Consider the following 16,869-nt stretch of genomic DNA (forward strand, 5'->3'; position numbering starts at 1 on the left):
GCAATGGCAAGAGTCCCTCGCCAGGGCCATGGACAGACAGAGCCTGCCCCTGTGGGTGGAGATGGGCAGTTCTGTGCAGGCATTTCCCAAGAAGCCCAACAGATCACACAGGGCAGAGCGCATGTCCACCTCTGGCCTGTAGGCATGGGGTACCCTCTAGCCTGAGGCTGGGACACACCAGGAGGCCAGGGTAAATGTGCCCCTACAGGCAGGGGCTGAGGGCTCACTCCCAGGAGGCAGCTGGGAGCAGAGGCTGGAGACCACACTAGCGATCAGAGGAACTTCCTAGGGATACGGATTCCTGGGTGCCGCACAAGACCGCCCGGAGTCTGCATGTGCGATGTGCCTCCACAGGACTGGGGCACAGTCAGGGCCGGCCCAGGGAGAACACAGCCTACCCCTGGGGGACCTGGGAGGCCATGAGGGGTTAGCGCCCTTAAGGAATAACCACACAGCTGGAGTGTGGGTGGGGGGAGGGCCTGGTCCAGCTCCACTTCCTGTTGGCAGACAGAATGTTCTGGAACTCAGGACGAGCCTGGCCCGCCCACCCCACGCTCAGGGTGCCAGGGCAGGGCTGCCTCTGTCTGGCTCCTCACAGGCCTCCAGGAATCCGGGCAGAGCTCTGCTGGGTGAGGGTGGGGCTTCCTCTGGCTCCAGGCCCTCGCCGCCCTGGCTCTGAGCAATCTCCATGGGCAGCAGGAGCCCACAAATTTCACTTTTCCTGAACTTCCTGGGCTTGGGTTCTGACGGGTCCTCCCAGCAATGACAACTCCTAGAACAAAGGACCTGGCACTGCCTGGTGTGTGGCAGCCCAGCAAGGCCCTTTATCCATCATCCTGCTTCCCTTCCACCACAGCCCCCCGAGGGCAGGCTCACATCCTGATTGGTCCCTAAGGGCCCGAGGCCCAGAGAGGCTGAGAGGCGGCTGAGGTGGCCAGCAGGCCAGGCCCAGGGCTGAGACCCCAGCTCCGGCTCTGCCGCTGGGAGGCAGCTGAGCCTCTGGATCTTGGTTTCTCAGATACCAGCCCCTGTCCTCACCCAGGTCGCAGGCCGGCCCCTATCTGAGCAACTGACTGAGGAAGGGACCTGTGACTATTCCAGGGTGACCCATCCGCTGTGTGTGGCAGAAACACCTTGATCTTACTGGGCCAGGCAGGTACCAATGAGGGAGAGGGAAGTGGCCGAGCCCAAAGGGACTGGGGACCACGAGGAGGGAGCTCTAATCCCAGCGCTGCTGCCCACAGCCTCTGGGCACTTGGCCGGCACGTCCCTGACTGAGCCGAGTCCCTATGGAAGCACATCGAAAAGGCAGACTCCGGGCGGCCTTGTGGCGGACCCCTTTCCCTGGCTTCTATTCCTTTCTCTGTGAAAAGGAACAAAGCCCTACTTCCTAAAGACGTTATAAGGATTAGAGGGTGTTATTAATGTTATTCTTTAACAATTATAATTATTATAACTAATGTTACAATTGTTGTAAATATTAATCTTTAACAATCACGTAGGCGTTTTCTAAACTCTTTTTGAATAATTAACTCATTTAATTTCTCACCATCACCTTACGAGGTACATTCTATTACTTCTATTTTACAGACAAAGAGGCTCAGAGAGGTGAAGTAATGTGCCCAGGATCACAGAGCTCACAGGCAGCAGAGCCGGGCTTGGAACCAGAGGAGCCCGTATCCAGAACCTGCACTCTTACCCCTGTGCTTGCGTCCGCTCACTGTGTGAACCCGTGGTGTCCGCAGAACGACAGGGGACCAGGAAGTGGGGGCTCAGGAGCCATGCCACCTGGCTCACATCCGGCTCTCCACCCTCCGGCCGGGTGCCCTCAGATACGTTACTTCCCTCCCTGTGCTTCCGTTTCCTCCACTGTAACACGTGGATAGAAATGCAGGGAGGATTCGATGAGGTAAGAGAGGCGCTGTGACACGCAGCCTGCACATAGTAGGTCAGGAGCCCTGGGTTCCCGGCTCCCATCCTTACTTGCTATGTGACTCTGAGCAAGCCATTTTCCCCTTGCCAAGCTTCAGTCTACCCAAGGGTAGAGTGACTGGGCTAGCAGATCAGATGGGTGTTTCTGAACCCTGTCTGCCTGGGGAAACACCTGGGGAGCTTTGTAAAAACCACGGTGCTCCAGGCCATACCCTTGGGGAGGGTCCCAGGCCTGGTATTGGTAAAACACACAGAGTGCATCCAGGAGCTTCTAAAGCAGCGGTTCTCAACCTGTGGATCGCGACCCCTTTGGCGGTCGAACGACCCTTTCACAGGGGTTGCCTAAGACCATCCTGCATATCAGATATTTACATTATGATTCATAACAGTAGCTGCATTACAGTTATGAAGTAGCAACGAAAATAAATTTATGGTTGGGTCACAACATGAGGAACTGTATTTAAAGGGCCAGAAGGTTGAGAACCACTGCTCTAAAGTCTGGCCAGCTTGAGATTCTCAGACTTGAACAGGGAGGAAGCAGGAGGAGGCAGGGGGAGTAGCGAGCAGTCCCTGGAGCCTTGGGGCGGGGTAAAGAGGGCAGAAATGAGCAGGCTGGGCCTCAAGACTTTGCCCTGTGGCACAGTGCCCACTGGGTGTGGGTTATGGCCCAGGAAGTAGTGAGTCTGGGCTTAGTCAAGGCCAAGGAGGATGGGTCCCCTCTTGGGAGGGCATGGGAGTGTGAGCACCCAGCTGAGACAGGAAACCCGGATCCTCGCCCCAGAATAGGGGAACAGTCTGCTGCCCCCCAGTAGGAGGAAAGACTGACAGCCCCAGGTTGAATCTGATGTGGCTGGCGGGTGGATCACCCTTGCTCCCCTCATGGTCTGAGGGGAGAAGGCTCAGCCCCCTGGGGCCACGGTGACAGGTGTGCCCCTCCATCACCCATCCCAGCCCGGTTCTGTTTTATTCAAATCAAGCAGCTGTCGTGGGCCTGAGTCCAAACCTGCTACCTCCACAGCTGCTTGGAGGGGAAGTGAGCCAAGGACGACACACTCACTGGTGGGAGTGGCATCACTGTGCTACTTGGGGCCATGTGCTCGGCTTCCCTCCCACCACAGGCGTCTATGAGAGGTCAGTGCAACAAGCCTGGTGGGCTTCCTGGAGGAGACTGCGAGTAGACTGGGAACGGCTCTTATCATCTTGGGCGTCTTTCTTCCTGCTTCTAAATAGTGAAAGAAGGGGCTTCCGTGTTGTGGCTCTCTCACCATGTGCAGCATTTAGGGCCAAAGCTCTCAGAGCTCAAGCCCCACACCTATCACTCATAAGCTGCGTGAACTTGAGCAAGGGGCGTGAGTCCTTTGGACCTCATTCCTTCATTTTTGAGGCAGGGATAGCACAGTTCCTACCTCGCAGAGCTGTGGTGGGATTAAGACAATTGATCTGTGCAACATGCTTAGGCCTGTGAGCACGAACAACAGAAGTGGTCGCTGGTACCTTCCTCCTCAGTGCACGTGCCCGGCCCACCTAGGCATTGCCAGGGATGCAGCAGGCACCTCATCAACACCCGACAACCTGCCATTCCTGGCTTTCCTACGTCTCTCTGAGCTGGGAAGGGGAGGGACTGCTGCCCACACTTGGCTGAACAGGCCAGTGGAGAATGTAAGAGGCTTTCTCAAGGTCAGGGCTGAGGGAAGGGCCCAGGATGGGAGAACAAGCCTCCCACCTCCCAGTGTTCTCCAGACAACAGCCGCTTTGTCTGGGGAGGGAGAGAAAATTCCTTCCGGAACCCCCGCAGCAGCCAGTCAGCGGCAGGACTGGGCAGGGCTAGAGGTCAGCTGGGAAAGTGACCGGCAGCTCTGGAGCTGAAGTCCTGGTGGGCCAGCCCTGCCTGCGCCTGGCCCTCCCCTCCAGGGCCGGCAGGGCAGGGGCAGTGAGGGCTCCTTACGCAAGACAGAGATGAAACTGCTCCTGTCGGCCAGGATCCACACCCCGAAGCCCAGGATCACTCCGCCCAGGATCTGGAAGAAGAAGTGGGGGGCGGTTAATGGGGGGACTGAGAGTGGGTGGGGGAGAGAACCCTGCCCAGCTGTCCCTGTAGCCCAGGCCGGGGGATACAGGGGGGCCACTGCCATCCTTGCCCAACCCAGGATGTCAAAGTGGCCTCAGGCCCCGAACCCCAAATCCCAGTGAACCCAGCAATCCAGACAGCAGGACCATGGTGGGGAGTCCCTCCTGCCTCCAGTCTCCCCATGACCGTGTGAGGGGCACAGCCTCCTGCCAGGGTGCCCTCTGACTTATCTCCTCGCCCTTTTCCACACTCAGCGCTCATCCTCTCCACTCCAGCCCAGCTCGGGGGCTGGGAGTCTCCCAAACAAGCCAGGCTCTGGGGAGGACCCCCATGAACTTGAACTCATTAAAACCCACCTTGTCCTTCAGAGCTTGGCTCCAAGGCCTCCTTCCGCAGGAGCCTCTGACTCCCCCGGGCAGATTTAGGGGCTCCTGTGGCAACCACTATGGGACCCCTCAAATAGGCATTCCACTGGGTTTAACTACCATGCGTGACTCTCTGGTTAGACTGCGCACCCCCGGAGGGCAGGGCAAGGTTGCACGCAGCTTGTACCTGCACCAGGAGCTGAGGGCTCAGGAAATAAACGAGTCCATGAACCCAACGGTGAATGCAGGAGTAGAAAGGCAAAGGAATGAAGCGTGGCAGGCGTGGTCACAGGCCCAGGCCCAGGAATTTCCTGCCTCTCCCCTCCACCAGGGCGGCCCCACAACCTGAGCCCACCTCCCAGATGGAACCCTCCAAGCCAGTTAAGGCGGGGAAGTGCCTACAGTCTGGACAAAACTACAGGTTCCCTGGGTGGGGAGCTGCATCACCCCTCATGACTGCCCTTGACCTGGGGCCTGGCCTGGGCCCACCTAGGGATAACCCATCGCCCACCTTTACCACCAGCCCTGGGTTCCCACCTCAGCCATCACCCCCTAGCCCTGGGCACAAGATCAGCAGCTGCCCCTAAAGCCCTCAGCCTGGGGTTAGCATCCCAGCCCGGGTTTGGTTAGCCCTGCTCCACTGTCACTGAGGACCAGAGCTGGGACCCTGAGGAAGGCGAATGGGGCATTTGCTCCAGGTGTTAAAAATTAAGGAGACACCAAAAGACTCACCAAGATAAGTAAGAGTTTACAGCAAGTATTTAAAAACAAAATTAGTGCAAAAAATCCATGATGAACAAAATAGTTCTAAATGAAAACTGTCTCAGTATTACTGATTTTTCCTTTTAAAAATATTTTTATTGATTTTTAGAAAGAGAAAGGGAGAGGGAGAGAGACATTGGTGTGAGAGAGAAATACCCATCAGTTGCCTCCTTCTGCAATGCCCTGCCAGGGATTGAGCCTGCAACCTGGGCATGTGCCCTGACTTGCTGGAATCGAACCAGCAACCTTTCGGTGCATCGGACGACGCCCCACAAACTGAGCCACGCCAGCCAGGGCCGTTTTTTCCTTTTGACGAGGAGTGGGCCCCCAATGTGGCGTGGCACGGCACTGTTTCTGATCTGGAAGTGAGCGCCTCACTCGCCCCACCCTAGTCCAGGCGCCTTAAAGACAACAGCAGGTGATGACCATGGAGGTGAAGGCAGATGACCACCCCACATTGTTCCCCAGTCGCCCAGCAGCTCACTCGCCCCCTCCTCTCTCCTTGGCAGATGGGCCCTGTTATTGTTTTCCTTTTACAGGTGGGGATACTGAGGCCCTGACCTTGCTCAAGGTCATCCAATTCATCCACCAGGGGCTCAAAGCCAGGTCTGACTGTTAGGCTGGGTCAGATGGTGGCACCTCAGCTGCAGGGATAATTGGGGTCTGTCCTGGGTTTTAGCCTAGAAAGCCAGTCTCGGTGGGGGGTGGGGCCGTGGGGAGGAGAGGGTACCCTCACGTGGGGGTGCCTCAGACTGCACAGCTTACTGGGAGGAAGGAGAGGGGGCTTTACAGAACCTGGCAGTTAGGTTCCCAAAGACTCCTGATTCCCTCCCCACCCCAAACCTCACAGCACAGCTGGGCAAGCGCCCCAGTCAGGCCCAACATCTGTTCCTGTCACCTCAAACCCATGAGGGAGAGGGAGCCCCTGCCTCACCCACCTCCCGCACTCACCGGGCCGGGCAGGGTGGGGAGAGCCACCCTTCCAAAGAGGGATGAGAAGCGGGGCAGAAAATTCCCTCCGGACAAATGTAATCCCATGTAGAGTAAACCCCGGACTGCCGGCTAAGCTCCTGGCTCTCCTGGAGAAATCCCGGGCCAGTCCCCGTGCGGCTCTGTCAGCTTCTCTGCAGGTCCGATGACTGCAGCCTGACCCGCAGGTATGGCAGGTCAGCCACCAGGTCCTGCTGCAGCCAGAAAGGAGGCCAGGCCAGGTGGCTGACCAGAATGGGGGAGGCACCACGGTACCCCCTTTCTCTGAGAACCAAGTCTGGGGCCCTGGGACACACCCCACATGAACCCCCTCTCCCGCCCTACCACAATCTGCCCCCCTCCCCAAGGCTGGGCCAGAACCCTGATAGTATTCTTCCTCCAGCAGCCTCAGGGTTCTCTGATGTCAGAAAAGCTGATGGGGCAATTTATGAGGAGTCTGGATCAGGAGGGTGTAGGCAAAAACGTACATGCACGTGTCCACGTGTGCATGTGAGAGCATACACGGCAGCCAGAGCAATCGTTCCAAACCACAAGTCCGACCACGTGACTGCTTCCCACTGTGCATCAAACGAAGATTAGAATCGCTCTGGGAAGCCTGCGGGCTGTGCCCTGGAGAGGCAGCCCCTGTCCTGTTGCCCGCTGGCCTCAGTTCCTGCTGCTGCGACCCTCTCTCCCCAGCCACACGGAGCTCCAGGAAGTTCTGCTGAGGTCAAGTGCCTTATCGGCTCTCCTAGGGCCACATCCTTCCTTCCCAGAACCTACAACTGCGATTTCATCACCAGTTTGGGTAAGTCTGTCTGGAGCCCACCACCGCCCCGGACATAAGCCCCATGACCGGCTCTGCTGCTGGTTAGTGTGTACCTGGCACCCCCACAGGGTGTGAGTACACAGAGGTGTCAAATACACAGCTGGTGGACGAGTGAACAGCAAACACATACTGTTGCCTCCAGCTCTCTCCTTTCCTTCTCGTCCTCTGTAATAGACGCTTCCCTCCCCACCACACCCCCACATCCTGAGGGGCCATTCTGGCCCCAGCACACAGGGAGTTAACAGCTGACTCCCGCCAGCCCCCTGGAGTAGCTGGGAGGGAGCCAAGCCCCAAGAGCAGCCCCAGCTTCTGGCCAGAGAGAATTTTCCAGTCGCTGGCTGCATAGGGCTGCCTAGTAGAACAGGAAAGGACAGTCGGCCAAAACCATCAAGCCCGAGGCCTCTCACCACAAAGTCTCTACCCTCCCTCCTGCTGCATGGGGAGCGGGGGTCTACAGCCCTGAACCCCAAGCAGCGTCACTATCTAGGATATAGTCTAGACCCCTCTCTCCTGTCCCTAGACCCCCCCACCCCGTCCCCCACTGGCCCTAGAAACCAGGGAGCCTCCTGCCTGCCAGGGAAGGCTTGGCTCCAGCTGCTTGGGCAGCTGCTTTCCGCAGACCTGGCCAGCCAGGAGGGCCGGACTGCCAAGCTGGGGAAGCCCAGGTGCCCAGGCCCTGCCCGGGTGGCTTCCAGGCCTGGCTGCCATCAGTGAAGGGCTCAGCGTGGTGCTCAGGAGGGAGGGGGGCTGGAGCCAGGGTGGTCCATATGCATGTGCATGTACATGTGTGACACGTGTGAGCTTACATATGCCAGGAACTCACTTGTAAGTATCTGTGTGTTGAGTTCAAGTTATAAGGAGGAATTTAGATTGATTCTTTATTTTCTAAACTTTCCGTAATCCTAGGTAACTTGTAATATAAAGCAATTTTCCCCCCACAAATAATTCATATCTATTTAGAACATTTGAAAAATGCAGAGGCACAAAGAATAAACCCCAAATTCCCAGGAATCCAACATTAACATTCAGAGGTATTTTTTTCTTCTCTTAAAAATATGCATGCATGTGTATAATTTTTAAAAATAAAATTGGTTCATAAGAGACATCCTATTGCAGAACCTGATTTTAACAGCATGGGATGAACGAGCATGGAGAGGCTGCAGCCCCCAGCACCGGTCCGGGCTGTGAAGGCCCCTCTAGGTCACTCTCACCCCCATCCCATCACACACACATCATACACACGTTCTCATGCACACATTCTCTCTCTCTCACACACTCACGCACATACACTCCTACTCATACACTCTCACACACATACTCACACACTCTCACACATTCATATACTCTCTCTCACACACACCTACTCATACTCTCTCACACACACATACACACTCATACACTCTCTCACACACTCATACACTCTCTCACACACATACTCATACACTCACACACACACACAAATACCTACTCATACATTCTCACATACATACTCAATACACTCTCTCACATACCTACTCATATTCTCTCTCTCTCTCTCTCTCTCTCTCTTTCTCTCTCTCTCTCTCTCTCACACACACACACACACACACACACACACACACACACACACAAACACATCATCATCATCATCATCATCATCATCATCATCATCCTGGCAACTCCAAGGCAGAGGAGTCAGTCGGTGCCAGACCAGCAAAGAGAATCAAGGCCCCAGAAAAACCAGGTCCAGATGTGCATGGAGCTCACATCTGGGCGTCCCCTGGCTCAGGGACCTGGTGATGCCTGCCAGGATGGGTCTGGGGAGAGGGAACTGTACCTCCCCCTGGCCCAGAGCCCAGTCCCCTCACACCCTCCAGGACTCAGGGCACAGCCCCCACACACCCTCAGGGACTCAGGGCACAGCCTCCACACACCCTCAGGGACTCAGGGCACAGCCCCCACACACCTTCAGGGACTCAGGGCACAGCCCCCTCACACCCTCTGGAACTCAGGGCACAGCCCCCACACACCCTCCAGGACTCAGGGCACAGCCTCCACACACCCTCAGGGACTCAGGGCACAGCCTCCACAATGCAGGTGGGAGCGTGGTGAGGGCAGCTGAGACCAGAACTGAAACAGGCAAGTTCTCAGAGGGGCAGAGGAAGGTGGTGGGTCAGGGTAGGACAAGAAGGATCCAGAGACACCCCCTCACACACAGTTCCCTGATGACAAGGATTTAGGCGATGCCCAGAGGGCTTCCTTCCCCCACACCAGGCTCCAGCCCTGGCAGCCTGGTCTGGCCTCAGTGCCCCAGGAGAGGGGAATGCTGGGCCAGGAGTCCAGGGCTCTGCATGGAGCCAGCTGGGCATGCCAGGTATCTCCTTCTCACCCGAGCCGGTTCCACTTGGAATGGTCTGCCCTCAGTCCGCAACTACCACACCCACCACCATCCCCAGGCCTGGTAGCTCCGCAGGGTCTCAGGCTGGGATGCACCAGGGATCAGAGTCCTGTTGGAGACAGCCAAGCAGGGCTGGCCATACTTACAAAGAAGAGCAAGTTGAAGAGGAAGAGGAAGTATTTGGTGACTTTGATGCAGGCTGACCCCATCCTGCCGGCCCTGGAGCTCCCTGTGGAGAGAGAAGGCAGGTAGGTCAGTGGCGGGTGGGACTGGGTGGGGCAGGAGGGAGAGAGAACCGATGCTAGTGGGCACCGACCATCTGCTGGCCCCAAATCCTCACAACGACCCAGGAGGTAGTACTAATATGAGGTCCCGTTTTACGGCACCTTGAGGCCCAGAGAGGTTAGATGACTGGTCCAAAGCCACACAGCTGGGAGGTATGGTCCTGAGTAGTCTCGGCTGTTAGATGCTTGGCAGTCAGGGTCTGGGTCAGCCACTCAGCTGGGGCCAGGCCTGGAGGAAAATTATAGAGGAGAACCTCAGGGTCTGAGACTTGCCCAGATAGGCTCATGAAGTCCGGGAAGTTAGTGAGTGGCTGCTGGACACCCAGAGGGTGAGACCTGTGGCTTGTCCCACACATGTTCAGATCCTCTCCGACACAGCTCATGCTTCTGAACAACACACACCACGCTTCCGCATGCTGGGACCCTTTACTCAGGACCCCAGGCCAGGGCAGGACTGGGGCGGAAGGGGAAAGCTGCAAGCTGGCTGCCCCTGTGCCCTCCCCTAGGCCAGACAACCCAGGAATGACAACAGCCAGCTCTCAGGCCCTGAGGGGTGAAGGGAACCAGAGCCAGGCGGTTAGGGCTGGGACAGCTGGCCAGGGCAGCTGCAAGGCTAGAGCCAGGCTGGGGGTGGGGGAAGCAGGCACCAGACCCAGCCATGTTCCCACCACCCTATGAAAGCGGGGGTGGGGGGTGGGGGGAACAGAGCAGAGAGAATAGGGGCCCGGAGGCCCCAGGTGCGGGGTTCACCCTTCCTGCTCTTGCAGGTGAAGGGCATCCGAAGTCATGGGAATCTCCCCTGTCCATGCGGAGGTCCCTCATGTGCTCTGGACATAATAACAATCTTCCATCATCCCTGCCAAGCAGACGCTCAGCTTCTACTTCATGCTTCCAGGGACAGGGGCAAGGGGGCAGGGGGAGGGCTCACGGCCGCCCAGGGGCCCAGTTGAGGTTCCCAACACCCCTGTCGTTAGCTAGCTGCCTTTCTAGGGGTCAGATTTGGGCCCATGAAGCAAAGCCACCCGAAGAAGGGAAAAGGCAGCCTGGCTGGTGGGGAGCGCCCCGTCACAAGTGTCATGGAAACAAAGTCTGAGCCAAGACGTAGGGGGTTCAAGTGCTACATGGGGAAACTAGACTAACTGGCTCTTCCAAGCCACGGGGGTCCAAGGTCTGGGTCTGAGAAATGCAAAGAGGCAGTGACTTAGGAACCATGAAAGTCCAGCCTTAGCAACTCTGCCTGGGGCCTCCCCAAGACCCCGAGGGGAGAAAACAGGCCCGCCACCCCCGTGTCAGGAGACACAGAGATCTGAGAGTAGGCCTGCCGGGGGCCGGGGCCGGTCTGCATACAGGAGAGCTACTGTTTTCCGTGGGCCGCTCCCAGCACAGCGCCTGACACGCCACAGGCACTTCACAAACTTGCAGGGAACAAAGAGCCAGCTAGGAAAGATCCTCCCATGGAGGGAGGCATGCTTGCCTTTCCTCCCAGGACCGGCTTGCCCGCCTGGGTTTTCTCCCGTAAATGACACGTGATGCCCGCCCCACGGGCTGACACAGGCCCAGCCAAACGGCCTGTAGATAAAATAGTCGGAATTTCACCAGAAGGACTTTTCAGTAACCACGTCCCAGGGTTGAGGGGCCCAGATGCACGAGCTGGTGCCAGTTGGTTCTTGTGAAACTGGAGACGTTTGGAAACAGCCCTTTGGCAACTGCAGCGGCCTCAGAGCCTGGGAAGGGAGTTTGTATACTTTCCGGCTCCCACATCCTCCTCTCGGGCCAGGTGTCCAGGCAGCTTTTAAAAATTTTTTGCTAATGTTTTTCTTTTCCATTGATTTCAGAGAGAGAAAGGGAGGGGGAAGCACTAGAAACATGAATGATTTGAGAGAATCATTGATCAGCGGCCTCCTGCACACCCCACACTGGGGATCAAGCCTGCAACCCAGGCATGTGCCCTGACCGGGAATCAAACCGGGACCTCCTGGTTCATGGGTTGACACAACCACTGAGCGACACCGGCCGGACTGGGATGGGGCAGCTTTTAGACAAGAGTGAATACCAGGAATGGCGGCCTGTGAACAGCCATTGGCCTCAGTCATCCTTTTAATCCTCACAACCTGCCCAGAAGGTGGGAAGGCAAGGAGGGGATTCCTATCCTGGGGAGGAGGTGGGACAGGCTCAGGCAGGTGCGGTCACTTGCCCAAGTCACACAGCTCCTTAAGCAGCCCGAGACCTTCCCACCATGAAACACTGCCTGCAGAGAGTGGTTGCCACTGTATCTGGGGTGGCTGGGCTTCCGTTGACCAGGCAGGTGGCAAGGACCAAGGTGACTGACTGCTCAAAGGCACTCTGGTTTGGTGGGCAAGGCGGAGGCAGAGGCTGCTGGGCTGGCATCCCCAATACTCTGGCCCCCGGATCACTTCGCTGGTCTCTTGGTCACTCACACAAACTGTATCAAGCGTTGGGCAAAGCCTTTCAACATCCTATAATCAAACTAAGGCACAGAGCACAGGGGGGTAAAGGAGCATGTCCAGTTACCAGCATGCGGACCGGCCAAGGCAGAACCCAGGCCGCTGAGCCCTTGGGCCGCCCCCTCCTCTTCAGGAGGCAGCTGGTTGGTTTAGATGCTGGAGCTGAAGCCAGGCAGCCCCATGACTGGCGGGCAGCTTGGCCAACCGGGGTAGGTGCAGAGGCTCCCTGGGAATCGCTTGAGAGAGGAGAGGGTGCTGAGAACCAGAGTCTGGGGTGGGTGGCTCCTGGGCTCGTGGCCAAGATCCAGGATGCAAAGTCTTTCTGCCTAGACATTTCCCTTTAAGCCACAGAGAGCAGGCCTCTCCACACCCGAGAGGAGGTGTGTGGTTCCATGAAGGGCAGGGGGTCAGCGCAGGCTGGGAACACACCCAGGTCGCCCCACGATGGCATGTGGCATCAACTTTAGGGAGCCCACCACCACCACCAGGCCCCAAGGAGACTCCAAAGTTGGAATCAGAGGGCTTGGGGTTCCATTCTAGCTCCACCTGCTCATGCTGAGGGTCTGAGCCTCAGGCTCCTCATTCACAGATATGAATAAGGGCTAGGGTAGGACAGAGGGTGGCCTGCCCGGCCTGTAGATCAAATCCAGCCCATCCTTATGTTTGTATGGCTTGCAAAGTAAGAACAGATTTTACATTTTTAAATAGTTGGGGAAAAATAAAAAGAAGAGTATTGGTAACACATGAAGTTGAAATGTCGGTGTCCATAAATAAAGTGGGTTGGCACACGGCCACACCCTCTAGTGTGTCTCGGAGGCTGCTATGGCGCTGTGGGGGCAGGGCAGCTGCGGCGGACCCTCGGGCCATAGAGCCCAACACATTTACCGCCTGGCCCCTTATGGGAAAAGTTTGCCGGTCCCTGGTGTAGGGGAGCAAATGGTGGTGACACAGGATCCCCGGACACGGTGCAAATCCCGGCTCTGCCAGTCCATGGCCGTGGGAAAGGACTTCCGGGGCCTGGTTCTCTTCACCTGTAGAATGGGGCTCCCAGCTGAAGCCCCTGTTATAAAGACGGGGAGGTCACACCTGGCAGTCAGGACTCCTGAGCGGAGCTGGCTAGGCCTCTATGTTGGGACTTCTGGAAGAAGTGAGGGTGAGCGTCTCATTTGCATATGAAATTCAACAGAGAGCCTCTCCCGGTGTTATGCTTCCTTGTATACACTTTCTGTAAACACTGGAGGGTCTGCCCACGCTTTCCTATGAGGATGTTTGACAGCCACAAAACAAGCACCTTTTATCTGGAAAATTCCAGAACAGTCACTGACAGCTGTGTGAGCGGTAGGAGGAAGAAGGTACTAATTTCATGTTAGGCTTTATAGCAGGTAAATGGACCATTTCTAAGCATCTATCATTTAAATTGACCATATATATAGTTTTATGCCAAATCAGTTTGTACAGTGAAATTACTATGCTAATATGTTATTAACTCCTACTCATCCTTCAGTCTCACCTCAGACACCCGCCTCCTCCAGGAGCCCTCCTACTCCAGCCAGCCCTACCACCACTGCCAAGGCCACCCCTCCCCGGGAGCCAGCACTCGTTGGTTAGGGGCGTTCCCTCTCTGCTCCCTTCCAGCAGCACTGGGTGCTGGTGCGGTTCCCAGAACAGGCTCTGGCATCAGACTGCCTGGGTTTGAATGGGATCCTATCACCTCTTAGCTGTGTGACTTCGACAAAGAAATTAACCTCTCTGAGCCTCACCTTACTCATCTGTGAAAAGAAGAAAATGAAATCTATTTGGCAGATTTGCTCAGACGATGTGGGTAAAGTATCTGGCATGAGGTAGGCTTTCAATAAATGGAGGTTACTATTCCAACTCAGAATGCTGTACAGTAATTTTCTACTCACTTGTCCATCTCCCCTAGGGGTTGTGGTACCTTGAGGGGAAAGACAATGTATTGTTTATGAAAACAAAGAAGGCTCCCAGAAAATGTTGCCAATGGGAGCATGGGGGGATCGAGGGCTAGCAGGATGGAGTATGGATAGAGAGAGGGATGGATGGATGGAGAGGTGAAGGGGAGGGGAAAGAACTTCCACATCGAATACCAGGACTTTCAAGTATTCAACCACCTGAAGGGGGGTGAGACCCACTGGCCCTGGGTCAGCTGAGACTCTTTTCAGGCCTCTTCTGTCCTCACCTAAGGGATGAGTGGGGGTTGTGTAGGGTGAGCACCCAGGGCCAGCTCTGAAAGTCAGACCCACTCCCAAGGCTCCCTAGCCTTCCCCAGAGCCCCTGCACCTGTAGAGGAGGCGGCTTGGTTTGTCCCTCAGCTGAGGAGGAGGAGGAGCCTTCCACCCTGACCCTAGAACCTGGATGTCCCCACCTGGCCTTGGGGACACTGGGTGGGGCCTGCAGCATGGTACCTCAAGGCCCGGAGTCAGGGGGTGCGGGCAGGCGGAGGCCTGCTCTGATGGCTCACTCAGTAGGAAACCTAGCGCAGGTGACTGTCCCCACCCCACCCTCCCACTCGCACACCCACCCCACCCTCCTCACCTGTGGAATGACCGGACCAGAGCAGTGTTTCTGGAGTAGTTCCTCCGAATACAAGTCCTAGGAGATCCCTGTTAAGAACAAAAAGTTTTGCTGTCACCAAGTTTGTGAAGCAACAGTTCTCTCCAAGAGTCACCCTATATTAGGCTGTTAAGGACTCCACACTTAGCAGCAGCGATAAACACCGCTGACTTAAAACCATTGTTCACTTAATAGCCCTTAGCACCATGTGGAACACATCCTGGTCTGCTCTTGAGGTCCCTGGGGGGCCGGTGCTCCAGGATTCTAAGTACCCTCTCCCTTCAGAGGGGGGGCCGAGATGGCCCTTCCATCCTCCCGCTGAACACCTAAGAGCCTCAGGCAGGTCTCTGCCTCCTCCCCACCTCCCACAGCCCAATCCAGGGCCCCTCTCGGCCCCACGCCTCACCTCCCCCTGGACCAGTACAGTTCCCTGGCTGGTCACGGGTTCCACTCCTGCCCTTCCCAATCCGTTATCCACACCCCAGGAAGGGCTTTGCAAAATGCAGGCCAGACCTTGCCGCTCCCCAACCCTGCAACCCTGCAACGGTGATACAGCCGAGAGGTTTGCTATAACATCCGTGCTCTGTGTGGCCTCCAGAGCCCTGCCTGGTGTACCCTGCCCACCTCTGTCCTCTGCACCGCCCCCTTCCCATACACACGTTCATTCCTCGGGCCATAAAGGCCATGCTTTCCTGTTGTTCCAGTAGAGCAGGCCCTTGTCCACCACAGGCCCTTGACCGGCCTCTTCTCCCATGACCACTCCTCCCCCCAAACCCCAGGCTGGCTCCTAACCTCCTTGTAGGCTGAGCTCCCTCCTCCCAGAGGCCTTCCCTGAACACCTCATCTACTCACGGGGCCTCACTCCCAGCTGCACATCAGAACCAAAATATGCCAATGCCGGCCCCCCCTCCCTAGCCCACCAAGTCATCAAGATCTTGGGGGAACTCCCCCAGGGACTATCCAGAGCAGCAGCTTTGACACGTGGCCCTGCCACACGCCCTGTTCGCTGCATTTGTCCTCTTGGTTCACTACTGTGTCTGCAGCCCCCATTAGAGTCTGGCTCCTGGAGGGGAGGGGCTGGGTCTGTCTTATTCACCCGATACCTCAGAGCCTAGGACAGTGCCCAGTACATAGCAAGCACTTAGTATGTATTTGCAGGAAAGGAAACGGGGGCGGGGCAGCCTGGAGAGGTCAGGAAAGGTTTCTTAGAGAAGATAAGACAAACCGACTTTGAAACTGCAGCTGGAGGTTTCTAGTCCTTAGAAATGAAGTGGCTGGCTTGGGCTGGGGGAGGGGCGGGAGGGGGTTGCTTCCTATAAGAGTGGGATTTTAATCTCCTTTGGGTCAGAAAAGCCAGTGGAAGCTGTGAACTGTCTCCCAAGAAAGATGCACGCAGTGGGACAGGCAGATGTGTCATCTGGCCAGGGGGTCACTAAGCAGGGAGAGCCAGGAGGTACATACTTCCCTTTTGTCTGGAGCCGTGGCCCTCAGTCATGGCTGCACTCAGGAATTACCCTGGCAGCTCTGAAACTGGCTGGTGCCTGAGACCCCTCCCAGAGATGCTGGTATAATTGGTCCAGGATTTTTTAAAGCTTTCCTGGGCACTCTAATGTGTGAGACCCACTGCCGTAGGCCCATCCCCAGCATCGCCCGGTCCCTCTGCTGGGAGTGGGATGCAGGCAGGCCTGGGATCCCCGTGCAGCAGGGCCTGGCCAGGGAGAATTCCCACCAAGCTCCCGCACCCCTGCTCCACCCTTGACTTCCTCAGGCGGCACAGCCCCCTGAGTCACGAACTCCAGAGCAATGTCCGCTCTGTGGGTGAAGACCTTTCAGATCAGTGCATTTTTCAGAGGGGGCCGGAGGGAGCAAGAGCCTGCAGGTCACACAGTAAAATCAGGGCTGAGCACGTGGTAGGGGCCTGGGAGAGTCTGGGTCCAGAGCTCTTCTCCCCCCATCGGCGGCCCTGTCCCAGCTCACCAGCCCTTCGGCATAGGAAGGTATGAGAACTGACCTCAGTCACATGGTGACCCTTGGTTCCCTCCCTGGACCTGCCACATATCAGCCACAAAGCCCTGGGAGTCACTGCAGACCTACCTCCTTATCAGTGAATGGGGATCCCAAACCCGCCCACCCACACTGGTGTGACGGTGACCTGCTATCAGGCTAGCACCCGGGAGGGCTCAGACCGTGCTGGCACCCTAGCCCACTCCTTCTCTCCCTGCCTGAAATGCCAAATCGGCTGCGTCT

At 56.8% G+C, this 16,869-nt stretch overlaps 1 protein-coding gene across 2 annotated transcripts in view; it reads right to left on the reverse strand.

Annotated features, from left to right (window-relative positions):
* Nucleotides 1-16,869, reverse strand: part of CD82 (CD82 molecule) — a 51,764-nt gene that overhangs the window by 15,753 nt on the left and 19,142 nt on the right. Inside the window, exons 2-5 of one of the 2 annotated variants that reach the window (XM_059709595.1) lie at nucleotides 14,605-14,672; nucleotides 9,689-9,815; nucleotides 9,449-9,531; nucleotides 3,878-3,950 (exon numbers count right to left, since the gene is read on the reverse strand). In XM_059709595.1, coding sequence (XP_059565578.1) covers nucleotides 3,878-3,950; nucleotides 9,449-9,511 — 136 coding nt within the window. In that variant the 5' untranslated portion in view covers nucleotides 9,512-9,531; nucleotides 9,689-9,815; nucleotides 14,605-14,672. The remainder of the gene's footprint in view (nucleotides 1-3,877; nucleotides 3,951-9,448; nucleotides 9,532-9,688; nucleotides 9,816-14,604; nucleotides 14,673-16,869) is intronic. The other variant, XM_059709594.1, reaches the window with a different exon arrangement.

The sequence above is a fragment of the Myotis daubentonii genome, chromosome 9 (assembly GCF_963259705.1).
Source record: "Myotis daubentonii chromosome 9, mMyoDau2.1, whole genome shotgun sequence".
NCBI lineage: Eukaryota > Metazoa > Chordata > Mammalia > Chiroptera > Vespertilionidae > Myotis > Myotis daubentonii.